This window comes from Aquarana catesbeiana, linkage group LG01 (genome assembly GCF_042186555.1).
Source record: "Aquarana catesbeiana isolate 2022-GZ linkage group LG01, ASM4218655v1, whole genome shotgun sequence".
In the NCBI taxonomy this organism is placed as follows: domain Eukaryota; kingdom Metazoa; phylum Chordata; class Amphibia; order Anura; family Ranidae; genus Aquarana; species Aquarana catesbeiana.
The window spans coordinates 69,689,975-69,707,977 of NC_133324.1; the positions used below are offsets into that span (position 1 = coordinate 69,689,975).

The 18,003-nt window shown below is 47.1% G+C and overlaps 1 protein-coding gene across 2 annotated transcripts in view; it reads left to right on the forward strand.

Annotated features, from left to right (window-relative positions):
• The window catches only part of RAB27B (RAB27B, member RAS oncogene family), a 360,063-nt gene that overhangs the window by 330,794 nt on the left and 11,266 nt on the right, over window positions 1-18,003 (forward strand). For both annotated transcript variants that reach the window (XM_073619973.1, XM_073619964.1), the window contains 3 exons: window positions 696-867; window positions 6,503-6,588; window positions 14,678-14,781. In XM_073619973.1, the coding sequence (XP_073476074.1) occupies window positions 715-867; window positions 6,503-6,588; window positions 14,678-14,781 (343 nt within the window). In that variant the 5' untranslated portion in view covers window positions 696-714. The remainder of the gene's footprint in view (window positions 1-695; window positions 868-6,502; window positions 6,589-14,677; window positions 14,782-18,003) is intronic.

An 18,003-nucleotide genomic window follows, 5' to 3' on the forward strand; every position in this document is an offset into this window, starting at 1 on the left:
GGGGGATTGCTGTTGGCTGTGTATAGCAGGAAACCTTAAAGCAGAACTTCAGTCATTTTTTCAACTTTCCATCTATTAAATCTTCTGCCCTTGTTGTTGTTTTAACTTTGATAGTAAAACTTTTTTTTCTGCCAGTAAATACCTTATAAAGCCCACTTCCTGTTTCTTGTCCAATCATTAGCCTAGGCCAGTGATGGCGAGCCCTGGCACCCCAGATGTTTTGGAACTACATTTGCCATGATGCTCGTGAACTCTGCAGTGTTTTGGGCATCATGGGAAATGTAGTTCCAAAACATCTGGGGTGCCAAGGTTCGCCATCACTGGCCTAGGCTTATGACATCATGCACCGCTCTCTCTCTCAGCCTGGAGAGAGTTTGCCAAGAAGGGAGGGGGGTGAGTCATACAAGGGCCAATGAGAGCTGCAGAGCTGGAGGTGTGCCTCTGTGTGTCTGTGTAAATCCAGAATGTGAACAGGCAGCAGCTTCAGCTTCCCACAGTTAAAATGGATGCAGCCAGACTCAGTGGAGGGAGATTTCTACAGCATATTTGGCAAGTACAGGATCCCAGTATATATAAACTAATATGCAAAGTGGTTTGCAGGGAAGCTTCAGAATGGCAAAGATGCTTTTATTACAAATCATGTGAGCAGACTGCAGTTCCTCTTTAACAAGTCCCTCTCTCATGTCGTACCACAGGTTCACAGCAGTAGACACTATGACGGATGGTGACTATGATTATCTGATTAAGCTCCTGGCACTTGGAGATTCTGGTGTTGGAAAGACAACATTTCTCTACAGATACACAGATAACAAGTTCAATCCTAAATTTATCACGACGGTCGGGATTGACTTCAGGGAAAAGAGAGTGGTGAGTTACATTTTATTTTCTTGAAATTCTAGTGGGAGATTATGGGAATTTTAAAGTCCAACTCAGAATACAACAATGATGTAGTGCAAACAAAAGAAATAAAAAATATTGAAAAAGTACAAAAATAAACAAAAGTCCAAACTTCCGATGACCAATAGTCCATCACCATTGTGTTACATATGTGAAGATTTCTATAAACTTTCCAAAATTTCGTGCTGTGTCTCCAGCCACCCACTGCAATATATCTGTTTACCTCCAAATGTAGACCCCAATATCATATCAAGGTCATAAAAGCTTAAATCATCCACACCAAGGGGGTGTCTCCTCCAGCATGATTCTGTATTCTACTCCTCCAGCAGCTCCAGACTCACAGGTAAGTATACATCCAAACACAAATAAACTGTGGGAAACCATGAATCAGACCGAGACAGAAGTACAGTTAATCACACTTGTTTAATAATAATAAAATGTAGCGCTGGTAGATTTCTAATCTACTGCTGATAGGTAAATCTAGTGGGTTACTTGTTAGGTGAAGTTAGATTTGCCTCTGTTCCAGCTTGGCTGAGTTGCGTGTAGTTCCACATTGTGCCGGTGGGTGTCGTTGTCACCATGGGCTGGTGTTGGAAAGGCAACATGTTGAAGTGTATGAGTGCTCCTCTGTCACGGAGATAACTCGGTGGAGGTGGTCCTCCGAGTTGCATTCTGGGAGAGGGTATTTATGGGACAGACGCCATGTTTAGGGGTTCATTTTCAGCCACCTGCTGGCCCTCCTGGCCGACAGGTATACGTTAGGAGTACCACCTCGTGGTCCTCCGATCCGGAGGCCCACGTCGCTGCGGTGTGTGGGTGGGGCCAGAAGCCTGTCTGGGGCCTACCACAGCGGCAGAGGAATGGTCCTGAGCTGTCTATCCTGTGTGAAGAAGCTGGACAACTGAGGAGATCCCAGGGGAGGACCCGTCATGGAAGGATCATGCAGAGTGCTGGTCTGGAGAGGGGCCTGGTGACTCAGTTGGAGGACGTATCCTGAAGTAATCTTACTGCATATAACTGCCGGGTTGGCTTAAAGGTTCAAGTACTGTGTCTGATATTCACCGTAAACCATTACATCCTGTGGCAGAGGATCGTACGGGTTTTGCTCCAAACAAGTCTGTGGCAGAGACTTTTGTTCGTGCTACGTACTGGCTGCTAGGCGAGTGAGAGAAACCTATCCAGGCGGGCAAAGATTGAATCCCACAAGGGGAGTATATTCAGTTCAATTCCTTATGATGTACCAAAGAATACTAAGAAAAGGTATTTGAGCTTCCCTGCAATTTTCCTTCTACCTCTTTCCTGCTACTTCCTTTATTACCTGTTCATTAAAGCATTGGAAAAGATACTCAAGTGTCTGGTGCCTACATTGTCCAGAGGTAAACTCAACGGGACCCTAGACCTGGTGTCGGTGAAATAGAGGTGGCGAGGAGTGGAGGCAACAGCCCGTTATAAACCAGCAGCTCCATCGAGAGTTAGTGCTACAAAAGGTAAACAGAGTAAGCATAGTCAATACATAGCCAGAGTTCAGTAACCAGATCGGGCAGTCAGCCAATGCCAATGTCAGAGAGCTGGAGATCAACGTAGTAGTACAGCAAGCAGGATCAGGAGCCAGAAGGGACGTCAGCCGAGCAAGTCTTCAACAGGAACGCAGGAGTAAGACTCTAATGCCGCGTACACAGGGTCGGACTTTTCGTCTACAAAAGTCAGACGGACTAAAGCTGGCTGACAATCCGATCATGTGGGGGCTTCCCCGGACTTTTAGCGGACTTTCAGCACACTTTCCCGCCGCAAATCTGACGGACTTTAGATTTGAAACATGCTTCAAATCTTTACGTCGTAACTACGCCGGACCCAGAAATCCGCTCGTCTGTGTGCTAGTCCGACGGGCAAAAACCGATGCTAGGGCAGCTATTGGCTACTGGCTATCAACTTCCTTATTTTAGTCTGGTGTACGTCATCACGTACGAATCCGTCGGACTTTTGTGTGATCGTATGTAGGCAAGTCCGTTCGTAAGAAAGTCTGCCGCAAGTCCGCCAAAAGTCCGTCAAAAGTCTGTCGGACAGGCCGTCGGACTTTTGTAGCCGAAAAGTCCGACCGTGTGTACGCGGCATTAGATGTGACCAAAGGCGAAGGCAGACCTGAAGTGAGCTGGACGGCTTTAAGTAGGCAGGACTGACGAGCAGATCATCAACAGCTGAGTCACTGTGGAGAGATAGGAGCTGGCAATTAGCCGACAGCTGAGCGGCCAGCTCAGAGAAGGAAGGGCTGAGCCCAGCCCTGACAAACACATTGCATATTGTGAAATACTTTAGAACAAAGCCTTCCCGATCAAGGAAGTCTGCAAAAGGCTTGTGCCCCGTACACATGATCCGAAAATCGTACAAAAAATGCTGCATTCGAATCGATCGTACGATAATCGGATCGTTAGTACAAAGCTTTCGAGAGCCGACCAGGACAGTTCATCCGATATTATTTTATCGGACATGCATGGAAATTTTTTTCGTACAAGGCCAGATCGTACGATTTTCGTTTAATTAGTACAGCTATTGTTCGAAAATGCAATACAAATGCATTACAACACATGACATCACTTCCGAATTTTTATTCTGTCGTACGGGAATTTTCGTGACTTTCGTAAACTCATCAGATTCGACGTGAGATTAGTATGCAAAAAAAGACGGACGATCATTCGTCTGATAATCGGATTGTGTGTACGGGGCATTACCTCAGCCGGGTGATTATCAGAAATTCCCGGATTGTCTCCTCGTTTCGGATTCTCAGGGTCACCTGTAAATCCTCTCCTGGCTGGCTTGCCATCTGACCTGGACATTTAATAGATAGGCAACTCCTATCCTCATATTGATTAGTGGTTCCAAATTAATAACTACTGCAGTAGGGAACAGACACAAAAGACACATCTTTTGTGTCTGCAAAATATCTTTCCAAATAACTGTTCTGCTTTATTATGACGCAATTGAAGGTTTTTATATAGGATTACGTAGGTATCACATTAATATTATAATTGTATGTTTATGGTAACAAGGGGCGTAACATAGGTAGACTAATTCTAATCAGGACTCGAAAGAATGCAAACATGTAATGAAAACATTATAAGGCCCCTTTCACACTGGGGCGGTGGGGGCGTCGGCGGTACAACAGCGCTATTTTTAGCGCTGCTGTACCGTCGTTCTTGCAGCGGTATTCGGCCGCTAGCGGGGCGGTTTTAACCCCCGCTGGTGGCCGAAAAAGGGTTAAAATCCCTCGTACAGCGCGGCTATAGCCACGGTATTGCCGCGGTATAGCCGCGCTGTCCCATTGATTTCAATGGGCAGGAGCGGTGAATACACCGCTCCTTCACCGCTCCAAGAAAGCGGTTTGCAGGACTTTTTTCACCGTCCTGCCTGCACACCGCTTCAGTGTGAAAGCCCTCGGGCTTTCACACTGAACAAACAGCGGAGGCTGTTTAGGGGCGGTTTGCAGGCGGTATTTTTAGCGCAATACCGCCTGCAAACCGCCCCAGTGTGAAAGGGGTCTTAGTGCCATGTACACAGTGAGGGCAGTGTGCAATACATATAAAATAGAATACAATTATATACAGAACTTACAAATTTCCTTTACACTGTCACCACTGACAGGGCTTCCATCCTCCCCTGGTCTTCCTTCCGGTACAAAGCCAGAGTCCGCGATGACGTCACTCCTGCGGTTCCCACACAGGGCTCTAAAGGTCCAGCATGGTATGCCAGACCGCAACATCTCCAGAATTCGACCCTTCCTGACTAATGACACCACAAAGCAACTTATTCATTCCTTGATTAATTCCTAAATAAAAATAAAAACTGCGCTGCAGAGCAAAAAAGGTCAAAGGTAAAAGCTGCACACAAAATACACCAATATCTGTGTATACCATGAAAAATAAAAAATAAATAAAGTGCGCTAATTATATGAAAATACACACATAGATGTGAATACATGTGGGTAGTAGTAAAAACCACAATCTACTGAGAGCAAGTAAATGACTCCATGAGTGGTAAAAATATATAAGTGCAAAACATAAAAACTCAAATAAAAAGAAGAAACAAAAAATGTGTACATGTGAAATACAATGATATTAATAGCATGAAAATCTGAAAATCAAACAAACTCAGTCCATGGGTTCAAATATAAAAAGTTCATCAGTGAAAAAAAGCTTCCATCCACTATACAGCTCAGCAGCAACTAATCCCCCTATGAGTGGATTGACAAGGGAGAGAGATGTGCAGGATGGTGCAAATCCACTGGCGGTGACTCCAATAAGTAAGAAAGTGATAAAGGTGGACTCTTACCCTCCGTGTTGGACCCCCTCCTTGGCAGGGTCTATCAGGCATGCAGATTTTTGCCCTCTGCAGGGACCATGTAATGACCATGTAACATCTTCTCATGCTCGCCTCCAGGACTTCTGCAGAGCCTCTCCCATCTTCTGGAATTCCCTGCACCGGTATATCCGATCAGCCCCTAACCTGTCCACCTTTAGGAGATCCCTGAAAACTCACTTATTCAGGGAAGCCTATCCCACACTCACCTAACTGTCCCCTAGCCACCCCCCATCAAATCATTCCCCGCATCTATTACCTTTTGTACCACCACCCCCTCCCTTTAGAATGTAAGCTCTATGAGCAGGGCCCTCCTGTCCCTTCTGTATTGTACTGTAATTGTGCTGACCCCCTCTACATTGTAAAGCTCTGCGTAAACTGTTGGCGCTATATAAATTGTGAAATTGAATAATAATAATAATAATAATAATAAAAATACCCACATTCCAAGAGCAACCTTAGTACTATTAGCGCTTCACAACGTATACAGGAACTTGGCAATAACTCATACACAGTGCCGGGACAAGGCCAGCAACCCAGGGCAAAGATGCCATGCCAGACTGGCCCCTTCCCTTAGGGTTAGGGTCAGGGTGCCCATATCCCTGCAATAAACCATTGGGCCCAGGGCAGCCGTCCCTCCTGCCCACCCCTTGTCCCGGGCCCTGTTCGTACACATACAACCTTCACTTACAGAGTGGCTCCATAGGAGCATCATTGTTGTATTCTGAGTATGTATAGTGTGGTGGAAAGAACTGTTGATGTTTAGCGGCATTCAAGGATTGTATTTTCTGTCACATTGATTGTTATATTCACACTAAGAGTAGTACTGCGCTGATTGTTCATTTTTTATATTTAAAGCCCAACTCACATGTTTCCAGCAGGCAAACCTTCTTGTTCCTCCGGAGGACCTCACTTTTATACAGGCATACTCCTTTCTCCTGAAAATCAGTTTGTCCATATGCTGGAAGAAGTATAGCAGTATAGGTACTTTCCCGACACTCTGCATAAAAGCACTACAAGTCTCATAGACCCCGGCACTACAGTCAGATTTCTGCCCCCCTCTTCTCCAAACTATTCACAAGCCAGCAGATTCACTCATTACTTATATTATAAATTCACCAACCAAATCAAAATGAAGTCCTTTTGCTGACCTAGATACTTGCTGGGGGAATTATTGCTGCGGAGCAAAATATGAGTGTATGTCTGATGATTTGTTTGAAATATTTTTAATCTGTACTGATATATCTTTCTTCAGGTTTATAATAATGCCAGTCCAGGCAGCACACACGGAAAAACCTTCAAGGTCCATTTACAGCTTTGGGATACAGCTGGACAGGAAAGGTAAGTTAAATACTATTCAATTATTTTATTTCCAGGTAAAGAGTTCCTTAAATTGAACCTTTCACTTCAGAAACGGTGTGCTTATTCATTGTGACCCCCCCCCCCCCTCTTCCGTGCTTAAATGCTGCATGGAAGTTCAAATGTTCCCTGACTTTCGGAGGCAGGGGGTGACAACATCCTCCAGCTGACAAGAATCCGGAGAATGATGAGTAGCCCAAATCTCTAAAGAACAACGCAGCACCACATGGGATCATCTTCACGTGAGATGTGGGCTGCTCAACATTCTCAGAGTTCCCACCAAAAGAAGGATGATGTCACAGTTACCTAGGCATTGCACAAGGAAACTAGGGAAAGGTAAGGAGACGAAGGACACTCCTAAGCAGGTTGCTGGATAGGATAGGTAAGTTTAGTTCTTTTAGGCTCCAGTAGTTTGTGATTGCTTTGGCCTGTTCTGGGTCTCGCTGGCTGCAGGTTTCACTGATTCCCCCTGCCTTCTGAAGGATTCTGGAATGTAGAGAACTGGAAGAGGCAAATCAACAGCCTGAATATTTATGTTGTCTCAGCCAATCCCTGGGAGAGAGTGACCAGTAGGTGGCCAAGGAGTGCATACATCAGGGGTAGGCAACCTGGGGCCCTCCAGCTGTTGCAGAACTACAAGTCCCATCAAGCCTCTGGGAGTAATTGTAACTGCCAGCCTTGCAATGCCTCATGGGAAGTGTAGTTCCACAACAGCTGGAGGGCCCCAGGTTGCCTACCCCTGGCATACATAGTCTGGGTTCTGGGGCAGCCCTGTTCTTGTTCAGGATGAGAAGTTCCCAGCCTGAGGGGCTGCTACCCTTCTAGGCATCCTAGCTGAAGTTCTACATCATAGTTGCCAACATTGTAAAAAAAAAATGTGGGACATTTTTGTGGCTGTAGGCGGAGCCGTACAATAATTAGGGGGCAGGGCATTCGTTTGTATGCGTGGCTTAGGGAAAACATACAAATGCGGCGCGTGAAGCACGGCGCGGCTAAAAATGGGCGTGGTTTACGCGACACAGTGGGCGTGGTTTAAATGGGCGTGGCTCAAGAGGGTGTGGTTAGAGTCTGAGATGAATGAGGGATGGAGAGGGAGAGAGGGGGAGAGGGATTAGAGGGGGAGGGGGAAATGATGGGACAGCAGCCCCAGATCCTACACAATAGAAATATGTGTATTCTATAAAGTTTAACAATCAGCAGATAAAGATACTCCAAACACCTGGTGTTAGCACTTCAATCATCCTGGCACCATGGTTGTTATGGTGTCAGGATGATTGAAGTGCATTATTTCTATTATTACATTGTAATATAAAATGAAATCATTCAACTCACCATAATGCAGAATCAGTGGGATCCCTGAGCGTGTCACTAGCCACGTCGCCTGCCACCAGCCGTCTGTCCTTGCGTCAGATGTCCCAGCAGAGTCCGTCCTTGCATCAGGTGTCCCAGCAGAGTCCGTCCTTGCATCAGGTGTCCCAGCAGAGTCCGTTCTTGCATCAGGTGCCCCCAGCGGAGCCCCCCTTACATCAGATGTTCCCAGCAGAGCCCCCCTCACATCAGGTGTCCCCGGCGGAGCCCCCCTCACATCAGGAGTCCCCGGCAGAGCCCCCCTCACATCAGGTGTCCCCGGCGGAGCCCCCCTCACATCAGGAGTCCCCGGCGGAGCCCCCCTCACATCAGGTGTCCCCGGCGGAGCTCCCCCTCACATCAGGTGTCCCCGGCGGAGCCCCCCCTCACATCAGGTGTCCCCGGCGGAGCCCCCCCTCACATCAGGTGTCCCCGGCGGAGCCCCCCCTCACATCAGGTGTCCCCGGCAGAGCCCCCCTCACATTAGGTGTCCCCAGTGGAGCACCCCCTCACATTAGGTGTCCCCAGTGGAGCCCCCCTTGCATCAGGTGTGTGTCCCCAGTGGAGCCCCCCTTGCATCAGGTGTGTGTCCCCGGTGGAGCCCCCCTTGCATCAGGTGTGTGTTCCCAAAGGAGCCCCCCCTCACATCAGGAGTCCCCGGCGGAGCCCCCCTCACATCAGGTGTCCCCGGCGGAGCCCCCCCTCACATCAGGTGTCCCCGGCGGAGCCCCCCCTCACATCAGGTGTCCCCGGCGGAGCCCCCCCTGACATTAGGTGTCCCCAGTGGAGCACCCCCTCACATTAGGTGTCCCCAGTGGAGCCCCCCTTGCATCAGGTGTGTGTCCCCAGTGGAGCCCCCCTTGCATCAGGTGTGTGTCCCCGGTGGAGCCCCCCTTGCATCAGGTGTGTGTTCCCAAAGGAGCCCCCCCTCACATCAGGAGTCCCACAGCGGTGCGCCCCCCCCACCTCAGAGGTGTCCTAGTAGTCACGTGTCCACAGCATGGCTAGTATCAGACAGGAAGACGGCTGGGGGGGGCTAGACGGAGCTCCTGCGTCGCTGCCCACCCTCCGCCCCGCTCCGCCTCACCCCGCCTACCCCCCGCTCCGCTGCCAGTCTGATATGGAAAGGGGCGGGGGGTAGGCAGGGTGAGGCGGAGCGGGGCGGAGGGTGGGCAGCAACACAGGAGCTCCGTCTAGCCCCCCCCCAGCCGTCTTCCTGAACTTCATCAAAATGGCGGCCGGCGGAGACATTGTCTCCGCCGGCCGCGGACCTCTAGCGGTGGCGAATCGTAAGGAACCGGATTTCTCGGGACATTTCCCGGGACACCAGAAATTCGGGAATTGGGCCCAAGTCCTGGGAAATCCGGGACAGTTGGCAAGTATGCTACATATGCCCATTAAGGTTCCAGCTGTGCTAGAGCTGGGGGGTCTGTGTTGCTGATAATTTCTGGAGCTAACTAAGGGATTTCACTGAGGAATTGATCTAGAGAGTTCATGAGAGAAATGTCTGGCTGATATTGGAGGGAGGCATCCAAGTATCTATGGACACTGAGTACAGGCCTGAGTATAGGATCCTAGTGACTGTTTTCTGCTACTCCCCCTTGTACATCAGTGTCAGTGCTTGATTGGGCTGAGATATTTATCATGGTGTCTCATGCCCTTTTGTGTTACTAGAGGGACTGTACTGAGAAGCTCTGACAAAGAGATGACTGTCCTCTTATAACTGAACAGTGTTGATGGAGTATCCCACAGCTTCCTGAATCCTACCCAAGTTCATTAAGCAATAAGGCATCAAAAAGTCACCCTAGACTGCTTACTGAGCCAGAAAGAGTGCCTGGCTGCCAATACACCAACTGGGGAAAGGAACCTGTGGCAAATCAGTGAGCCCTTTTGGGGGTGTGCGCTACATATGTTATTTAATTCCCCACCCCCTCCTAGATTTTTTTCTGCACTTTCCGCTTTTTTAGGGAGCGGAGGGGGACACCTTGAATAATCAAACCTTGCCATTGATGCAAGGTCCGCTTTAAAGTAAATGTTGTCCAGGCATTTGACATTCAAGATTTTACATATTATTAAAGCAGATCTTGCATGAACATGGAAAGTCTGGTCCTGTACCTAACTCTCCCATGGCTTTCCTGTGGGATTCTGGGTAAGAAGCTGAGGATCCCAGATACCCTGAGAGTGCACCTCTGCACAGTGCTGGAGCATCTCATGAAATTTGGGTTTGGGATCCCATCTTACCCATCATCCCACAAGAAGGCATAAGATGACATCGATAAAGCTCTTACAATGCACCGGAAGCAAGAATTCCAGGTAAAGATTTTTATCTTCTAGTGTTCCATTGTAGGTCTCTGTCACACTGCTATATCTCACAGTGATGTCCATTGCATTAAGGCAACCTATGCATTTAAATGGGCTTCCTTACATATAAAACGCACCCAAAATGATGTATGTAGTATTTTTGTAATACAGAGCCCTACAGCATACAGTACAGGCATTGTGGTGTGCTGCAACACACATTTGTTGGCAAGGTGTGTTAGGGTGCTAATTGCATCAACGTGTGGAAGATTTGTTAACATACATTGCGGTAATGTGCCTGGTACTGGTGTGTATCGGGACTAAAGGTTTTCAGTTAGAGCTGCTGCTTCGGCGGCTAGACATTAAACATTTATGCAATGCCTTAAACAAGCAGCAGATTTGCTTCAAAACAAACACTCACTGACCTCTGTAGCTGCAGTCACTGTGGAGCAATTTATCTTCAAAATTTACAATAGAAGTACTGAATTCATCCAAGTCCTTCTCTCAGCAGTTTAGCTTCCCCTGCTACCCCCTCCCAGCAGTGACTCAGCAGCTCAGCTCAGCTAATCTCAGAGCTCCTGTCCTGTGTTCATATCAGAGATTAATAGGATGAAAGGCCGCAAACTCACTGGTCAAAAAAACATATATTCCCATTAAAGAGGAAGTAAACCCTGATGGGTTTTACTTCCTCTTTTGCTCGCTGCAAAGCCGCAAATGAAAAGCATAATGGGCTAGTATGCATCGCATACTAGCCCATTATGTGCCACTTACCTGCAAAAGAATCCAGCAATGTCCCCTATGTAGGCAGCGTCCATCTTCTGGCCCCTCTTCCTTCCGGGCCACGGACTCCAGCTCTATAATTCGCCGGAGCCGTGTGACGTCACCCCTGCGCATGCGCACGGGAGCTAGGGTGCCCACGTGTCCTGGATTGCCCGGGACATTCCCGCAATTGGCAGGTCTGTCCCGGGTCCCTTCATTCCGGGACAATACAGTGTCCCGGAATAGAATTGACAGAGTGAGCAAACCCAGGGGGTCTGTACTAAGGGAGGGGGGTCTATTATTACAACCACTTTAAAATAGCCCTCTCATTCTTGAAAGGGTTATTTTAATGGGAATGTATGTTGTTGGTTTTTTTTTGACCAGTGAGTTTGCACCCTTTCAGCCTCCTAATCTCTGATATGAACACAGGATATACTTACTGTCTTGGGGTGTCTCCAACCTGGATGGAGGAATAACAAAGTCCCCCTTGGACAGCAGCCTTGTCAGTCTGGGGAGAAGGTAATGCTGGATGAACCAGCACATTTAATTAAAAAATTAGGCTAAACTCCAGATAAATAACAAACAGATTTGTCTGTTAAAGGAAGTTGAGGTACACTATATTAGCAAAAGTATTGGGAAGCCTACCTTTACACGCACATGAACTTTAATGGGATCCCAGTCTTATGCCGTTTACACACAAGGGGACTTTTTGACCAGACTGGTCCAATGGACCGAGACCGGCGGACAATTCGACCGTGTGTGCGCTACATCGGACCTGCAGCGGACTTTTTCGGTCGAAAATCTAACTAACTTTAGATTTGGAACATGATTCAAATCTTTCCGACGGACTCGAGTCCGGTCGGAAAGTCCGCTCATCTGTATGCTAGTCCGACGGACAAAAACCAACGCTACTGGCTACTGGCTATTGGCTACTGGTTCTCAACGTCCTTATTTTAGTCCGGTGTACGTCATCACGTACGAATCCGTTGGACTTTGGTGTGATCGTGTGTAGGCAAGTCCGTTTGTTCGGAAAGTCCGTCGGAAGTCCGCCAAAAGTCCGTCGGATAGTCCACTCGTGTGTACGCGGCATTAGTCTGTAGGGTTCTATATTGAGTTGGCCCACCCTCTGCAGCTATTACAGCTTTAACTCTTCTGGGAAGGCTGTCCACAAGGTTTAGGAGTGTGTCTATGGGAATGTTTGACCATTATTCCAGAAGCGCATTTGTGAGGTCGGGCACTGATGTTGGATGAGAAGGCCTGGCTTGAAGTCTCTGCTCTAATTCATCCCAAAGGTGTTCTATCGGGTTGAGGTCAGGACTCTGTGCAGGCCAGTCAAGTTCCTCTACCCCAAACTCGCTCATCCATGTCTTTATGGACCTTGCTTTGTGCACTGGTGCACAGTAATGTTGGAACAGGAAGGGGCCATCCCCAAACTGTTCCCACAAAGTTGAGAGCATGAAATTGTCCAAAATGTCTTGGTATGCTGATGCCTTAGGCTGGGTTCACACTATTGCGAATTGGACGCAGGTTTCCCTGCATCCAATTTGCATGTCAGAAGAATGTGACCAGCTCTCAATGGAACCCGTTCACACAGCTCCGGGACGGCTGCGGAGCGAATTGCACCGGAGTCCTGTCCGTCTTTTTGGTCCGTTTCAGGTACAAATTCAGCCAAAAATTCGGACCAAAATCGGACCTGAAATGGTGAACAGGGATGCACCGGACCCATTTGTCCCTGTGTCTGTGTAATGAAAAAAATCCGCCGCTTTGTACCTGTATAAGCTGCGCTCCGGGCGCTCAGCTGACATGTCAGCTCCCATGTTTCTCCGGCTCACAGCTCTAGTGGGCGGGGCCAAGCCGTCCCGCTGACGTCAGCCGGGGAGAGAGGAGAGAGAGAGCGTCGACAATCAGCTGGGAGCCTGGAGCTGTTTAAACAGGTACAGATCGGCAGAGTTTTTACATTACACAGACACAGGGACAGATGTTCTATTAATACAGAGGGGAAAAGAAGATTTATGATCAGATATGAGAGAAGCAAGCAAACAGACCACGATGTCATGGCTCAGCAACCATGATTATCGTGGTCTGTTTGCAGAGAGGAGGGTATAGCAAGGCAGAATCAGCCAGGTTTTTTAGGGTATACAGGGGGGCAAATGACACAACGCAAGTACTGTGCTGTATAACATGCTTTAAGGAAACAGGATCAGGTTTTTTTTTTGGGGTTAACAAATGCTTTAAGAGTTCCCTTCACTGGAACTAAGATGCCAAGCCCAACCCCTGAAAAACAACCCCACACCATAATCCCCCCTCCACCAAATGATTTGGACCAGTGCACAAAGCAAGGTCCATAAAGACACAGATGAGCGAGTTTGGGGTGGAGGAACTTGACTGGCCTGCATAGAGTCCTGACCTCAACCTGATAGAACATCTTTGGGATGAATTAGATCGGAGACTGTGAGCCAGGCCTTCTTGTTCAACATCAGTGCCTGACCTCACAAATGCGCTCCTGGAAGAATGGTCAAACATTCCCATAGATACACTCCTAATTTTTGGGTTTAACCACTTCAGCCCCGGAAGATTTGGCTGCTCAATGACCAGGCCATTTTTTGCGATTCGGCACTGCGTCGCTTTAACTGACAATTGCGCAGTCGTGCGACATGGCACCCAAACAAAATTGACGTCCTTTTTTCCCTACAAATAGAGCTTTCTTTTTGTGGTATTTGATCATCTCTGCAGTTTTTATTTTTTGCGCTATAAACAAAAAAAGAGCGACAATTTAAAAAAAAAAAAACAATATTTTGTACTTTTTGCTATAATAAATATCCCCAATTTTTTTTAAAAAAAGCAATTTTTTTTCTAAGTTTAGGGCGATATGTATTCTTTTACATAGTTTTGGTAATAAAAATTGCATTCAGCGTATATTGATTGGTTTGCGCAAAAGTTATAGCGTCTACAAAATAGGGGATGTCATTTTTCTTATTTTTTTTTTTTTTACTAGTATTGGCGGCGATCTGCAATTTTTATCGAGACTGTGATATTGCAGCGGACACATCGGACACTTTTAACACATTTTTGGGACAATTGACAATTATACAGCGATCAGTGCTATAAAAATGCCTTGATTACTGTATAAATGTCACTGGCAGGGAAGTGGTTAACACTAAGGGGTGATCAAGGGGTTAACTGTGTTTCCTAGTTTGTGTTCTAACTGTGGGGGGAGGGGACTGACTATAGAAGATGACAGATCGCTGTTCCTAGCTGGTAGGAACTCATGATCTGCATCTCCTCTCCTTACTGAACAGAAACACACGTCCCCGTTCTGCCTCTCGTGCCGGCGATCACGCGCGGCCGGCGATTATCGCGACCGCCAGTCACGCGCATCAGCACCCCCGCAGTGCAGCGGGCGCGTGCCTGCTATCCCATTTAAAGGAGCCGATGTACAGCTACGGCGGTTCGCGGGATCGTGCCAACCTGCTGCAGTATAATGACGGCAGCTGGTCGGCAAGTGGTTAATACTGCTTTCGTTTTTAACTCCCTTCAGTCATCTCTTTTCTCTTTTTTTTAGCCCTATTATATTAGTCTGTTGATGTATGGTAGTTGGCGATGTAATATTTTTAGGGTGTTTCTATTTCAGGCAATTTATAGTTGGTTATGCTTTAACTGTCCCCAGGTTCCGGAGCCTCACCACGGCATTTTTCAGAGACGCTATGGGTTTCCTGTTAATGTTTGACCTCACCAGTCAACAGAGTTTTCTCAATGTCCGAAATTGGATGAGTAAGTATTAAACCTTTTATAAAGTTCTATGCTGGCATTGTACCTGCAGAGATCTGGGGTGAAGGCTCTGGTACAGTAAGGTATGTGTCCTTGTAAATAAACAGCCCGTCAGAACTATAATATGAGAGTTTACAACTTTAAAATGTAAAATGGAACTTTCAGCAAAATCCTACTACTCATGAATGAATTAGCTATATATTAGAATACTAGTTTTTCATCTTAGTGGTGCTGATCTCCTGCATTCACTTTACAGCCATCTACTGCATCTACTGTCTAGATGCACTCAACTGATGACTGGTTGGCTTTCCTGACGTTGACCACTGTGGGCCTGTCTGTTTGTTTATTGTGACTCGAAGCAGCCTCTTGTAGTCTCCATTGGAAGCCCATGTGATAGGGTGACAGTACTGGAGCCCAAATGGGAGACAGGGGCACCCTATAACCCTCCCTATTAGATTGTAAGCTCTCAGGTGCAGGGCCCTCTGAACCCTCTTGGATTAAATTGCATTGGTACTGTACTTTCTCCCTTTAATATATAAAGCACTGTGAAAACTGTTGGTGTTATATAAATCCTGGATAATTAAATAAGGACCTTCATGGCAGGATCACCTGGTATTTTAATGAAAGCTGCAAATTTAAAAAAATACATTAAAAGTAGATATTGCTCTATTGAGTATAGCCTGCTCCTTTAAAAATTATTGTGTGACACCTGTAGATCAGTGGTCTCCAAACTGTGGCCCACGGGCTAGATGTGGCCCTTAGCTTGCCTTCATCCAGCCCTTGGGGCACTGTTCCTCCCATTGACATGAGGCACTATTCCTTCCACTGATACCAACGATGGGCCACTACTCCTTGCACTGGTACCAACGATGGGTCACTACGTCTTCCACTGATACCAATGATGGGTCACTTAATCTTCCACTGATACCAATGATGGGTCTCTAAATCTTCCACTGATACTAACGATGGGTCACTACTCCTTCCACTAATACCAACAATAAGTCACTATTCCTTCCACTGATACCAACAATGAGTCACAATTCCTTCCACTGATACTAACGATGGGTTACTACTCATTCCATTGACACCAAGGATGTGTCACTACTCCTTCCACTGATACCAATGATTGGTCACTACTCCTTCCACTGACTCCAACAAAGGCATTATTCCTCCTCCTACTGACCACAGATGCTTTGTAATTTTTTACTCTTCACTAGAGATGGGCTCGGCATGTTCGAAATCCCACATGCCCGATCCTGGCAGGAAGCCAACACTGCACACCGCTAATCACAGGTGGTGAGACATTTCCCGATCCGCATCTGCACAGATCTGGAAATGACTCACTGCTTGTGATTAGCAGTGTTGGCTTTCTGGTGGGATTGGGCATGTGAGATTTTGAACACGCCCAAGCCCATCTCTATTGACCAGCAAGCTTGGGGCATTTTCTACTCACACTGATGCTGGGGGCGTTTTCTACTCCCACTGTCCACTGTCTGCCCCCCTTAAGTCTGAAGGATAGTAAACTGGCCCTTAGTTTAGAAAGTTTGGAGACCCCTGCTGTAGAGGAACACACCTGTGTAAAGCAAAGATTAGAAAATCTATTCACTTAGCCAACGACAACTCTGGAGAGGATGATGCCACCACCCTTCCAGCGAGTTCCTGGAAACATTAAATGTCCTGGGATTTGGGATCCTCGTCATTCCCATCCCATGGTCTCCTGGGACATCATTCTCTTCTCCTTCTAGTGACCTGTACATATGTTAATTTCATTATATACAGACTCTAAACCCAATCACTTATGGGGCGTACACACGGTCGGACTTTTCGACTGGACTGGTCTGATGGAAGCTGACGGACCAAATCCGGCGGACAATCTGATCGTGTGTGGGCTTCACCAGACCTTCAGCTGACTTTTCCAGTCGCAAATCTGATGGACTTTAGATTTGGAACATGCTTCAAATCTTTACGTTGTAACTCCGCCGGACCCAGAAATCCACTCGTCTGTATGCTAGTCCGACGGACAAAAACCCACGCTAGGGCAGCTATTGGCTACTGGTTATCAACGTCCTTATTTTAGTCCGGTCGTAGGTCATCACGTAGGTATCCGTCAGACTTTGGTGTGATCGTGTGTAGGCAAGTCCGGTCGTTAGAAAGTCCGTCGGAAGTCCGTCGAAAGTCCGCTGGAAAGTCTGTCGGACCAGTCTGGTCGAAAAGTCCGCCCGTGTGTACGCGACATAAGAGCTCATTCACACATGATGCAGGGCAGTTATGTTGCAGCCCTATTCTCTTGAATGGATTGTGTTCAGCTGTACTGCCTGCTGAATGCAACACAATCGTTAACTTTTGCTGTGGTATAGATACAGCACTGAGCAGCAGCATTATATTGTTTAGGTGGATAGTCAGGGGGTCAGTAAAATCACGAATCAGCTGCCTGCTTTTACTGGCCTCTTCCCAGTTGCCTGTGTGAATGAGACCAAAAATCTTATTTAAGCTGCAAAAATATTCATGTGATTTCAAAAGTTTTGTTTTTTTTTTCAGTTTTGAAATCTGCAGCTTTCACTGAAATAGTACCTGGTGTGATCCTGTCTTAGAGGTCCTTATTCAGGCACTTCTGTCTTATGCCCTGTACACACGGTCGGATTTTCCGATGGAAAATGTGTGATAGGACCTGGTTGTTGGAAATTCCGACCGTGTGTAGGCTCCATCACACATTTTGCATCGGATTTTCCGACACACAAAGTTTGAGAGCAGGCTATAAAATTTTCCGACAACAAAATCCGTTGTTGGAATTTCCGATCGTGTGTACACAAATCCGACGCACAAAGTGCCACGCATGCTCAGAATAAATTAAGAGACAAAAGCTATTGGCTACTGCCCCGTTTATAGTCCCGACGTACGTGTTTTACGTCACCGCGTTTAGAACGATCGGATTTTCCGACAACTTTGTGTGACCGTGTGTATGCAAGACAAGTTTGAGCCAACATCCGTCGGAAAAAATCCTAGGATTTTGTTGTCGGAATGTCTGATCAATGTCCGACTGTGTGTACGGGGCATTAGAGTGACAACGCGCTGTCACTGTCTCCCAATGATGCCCCTATGTTGCCACCCTGTCACATGGGCATGAGAAAAAACCCGTACAGCCATCGCTGTAAACAGGAAGCGATGAGAAAGAGATCAGCAACACTGAGATGCAACAAAGGTGAAAATAGTATTTTAGAAAAAAGA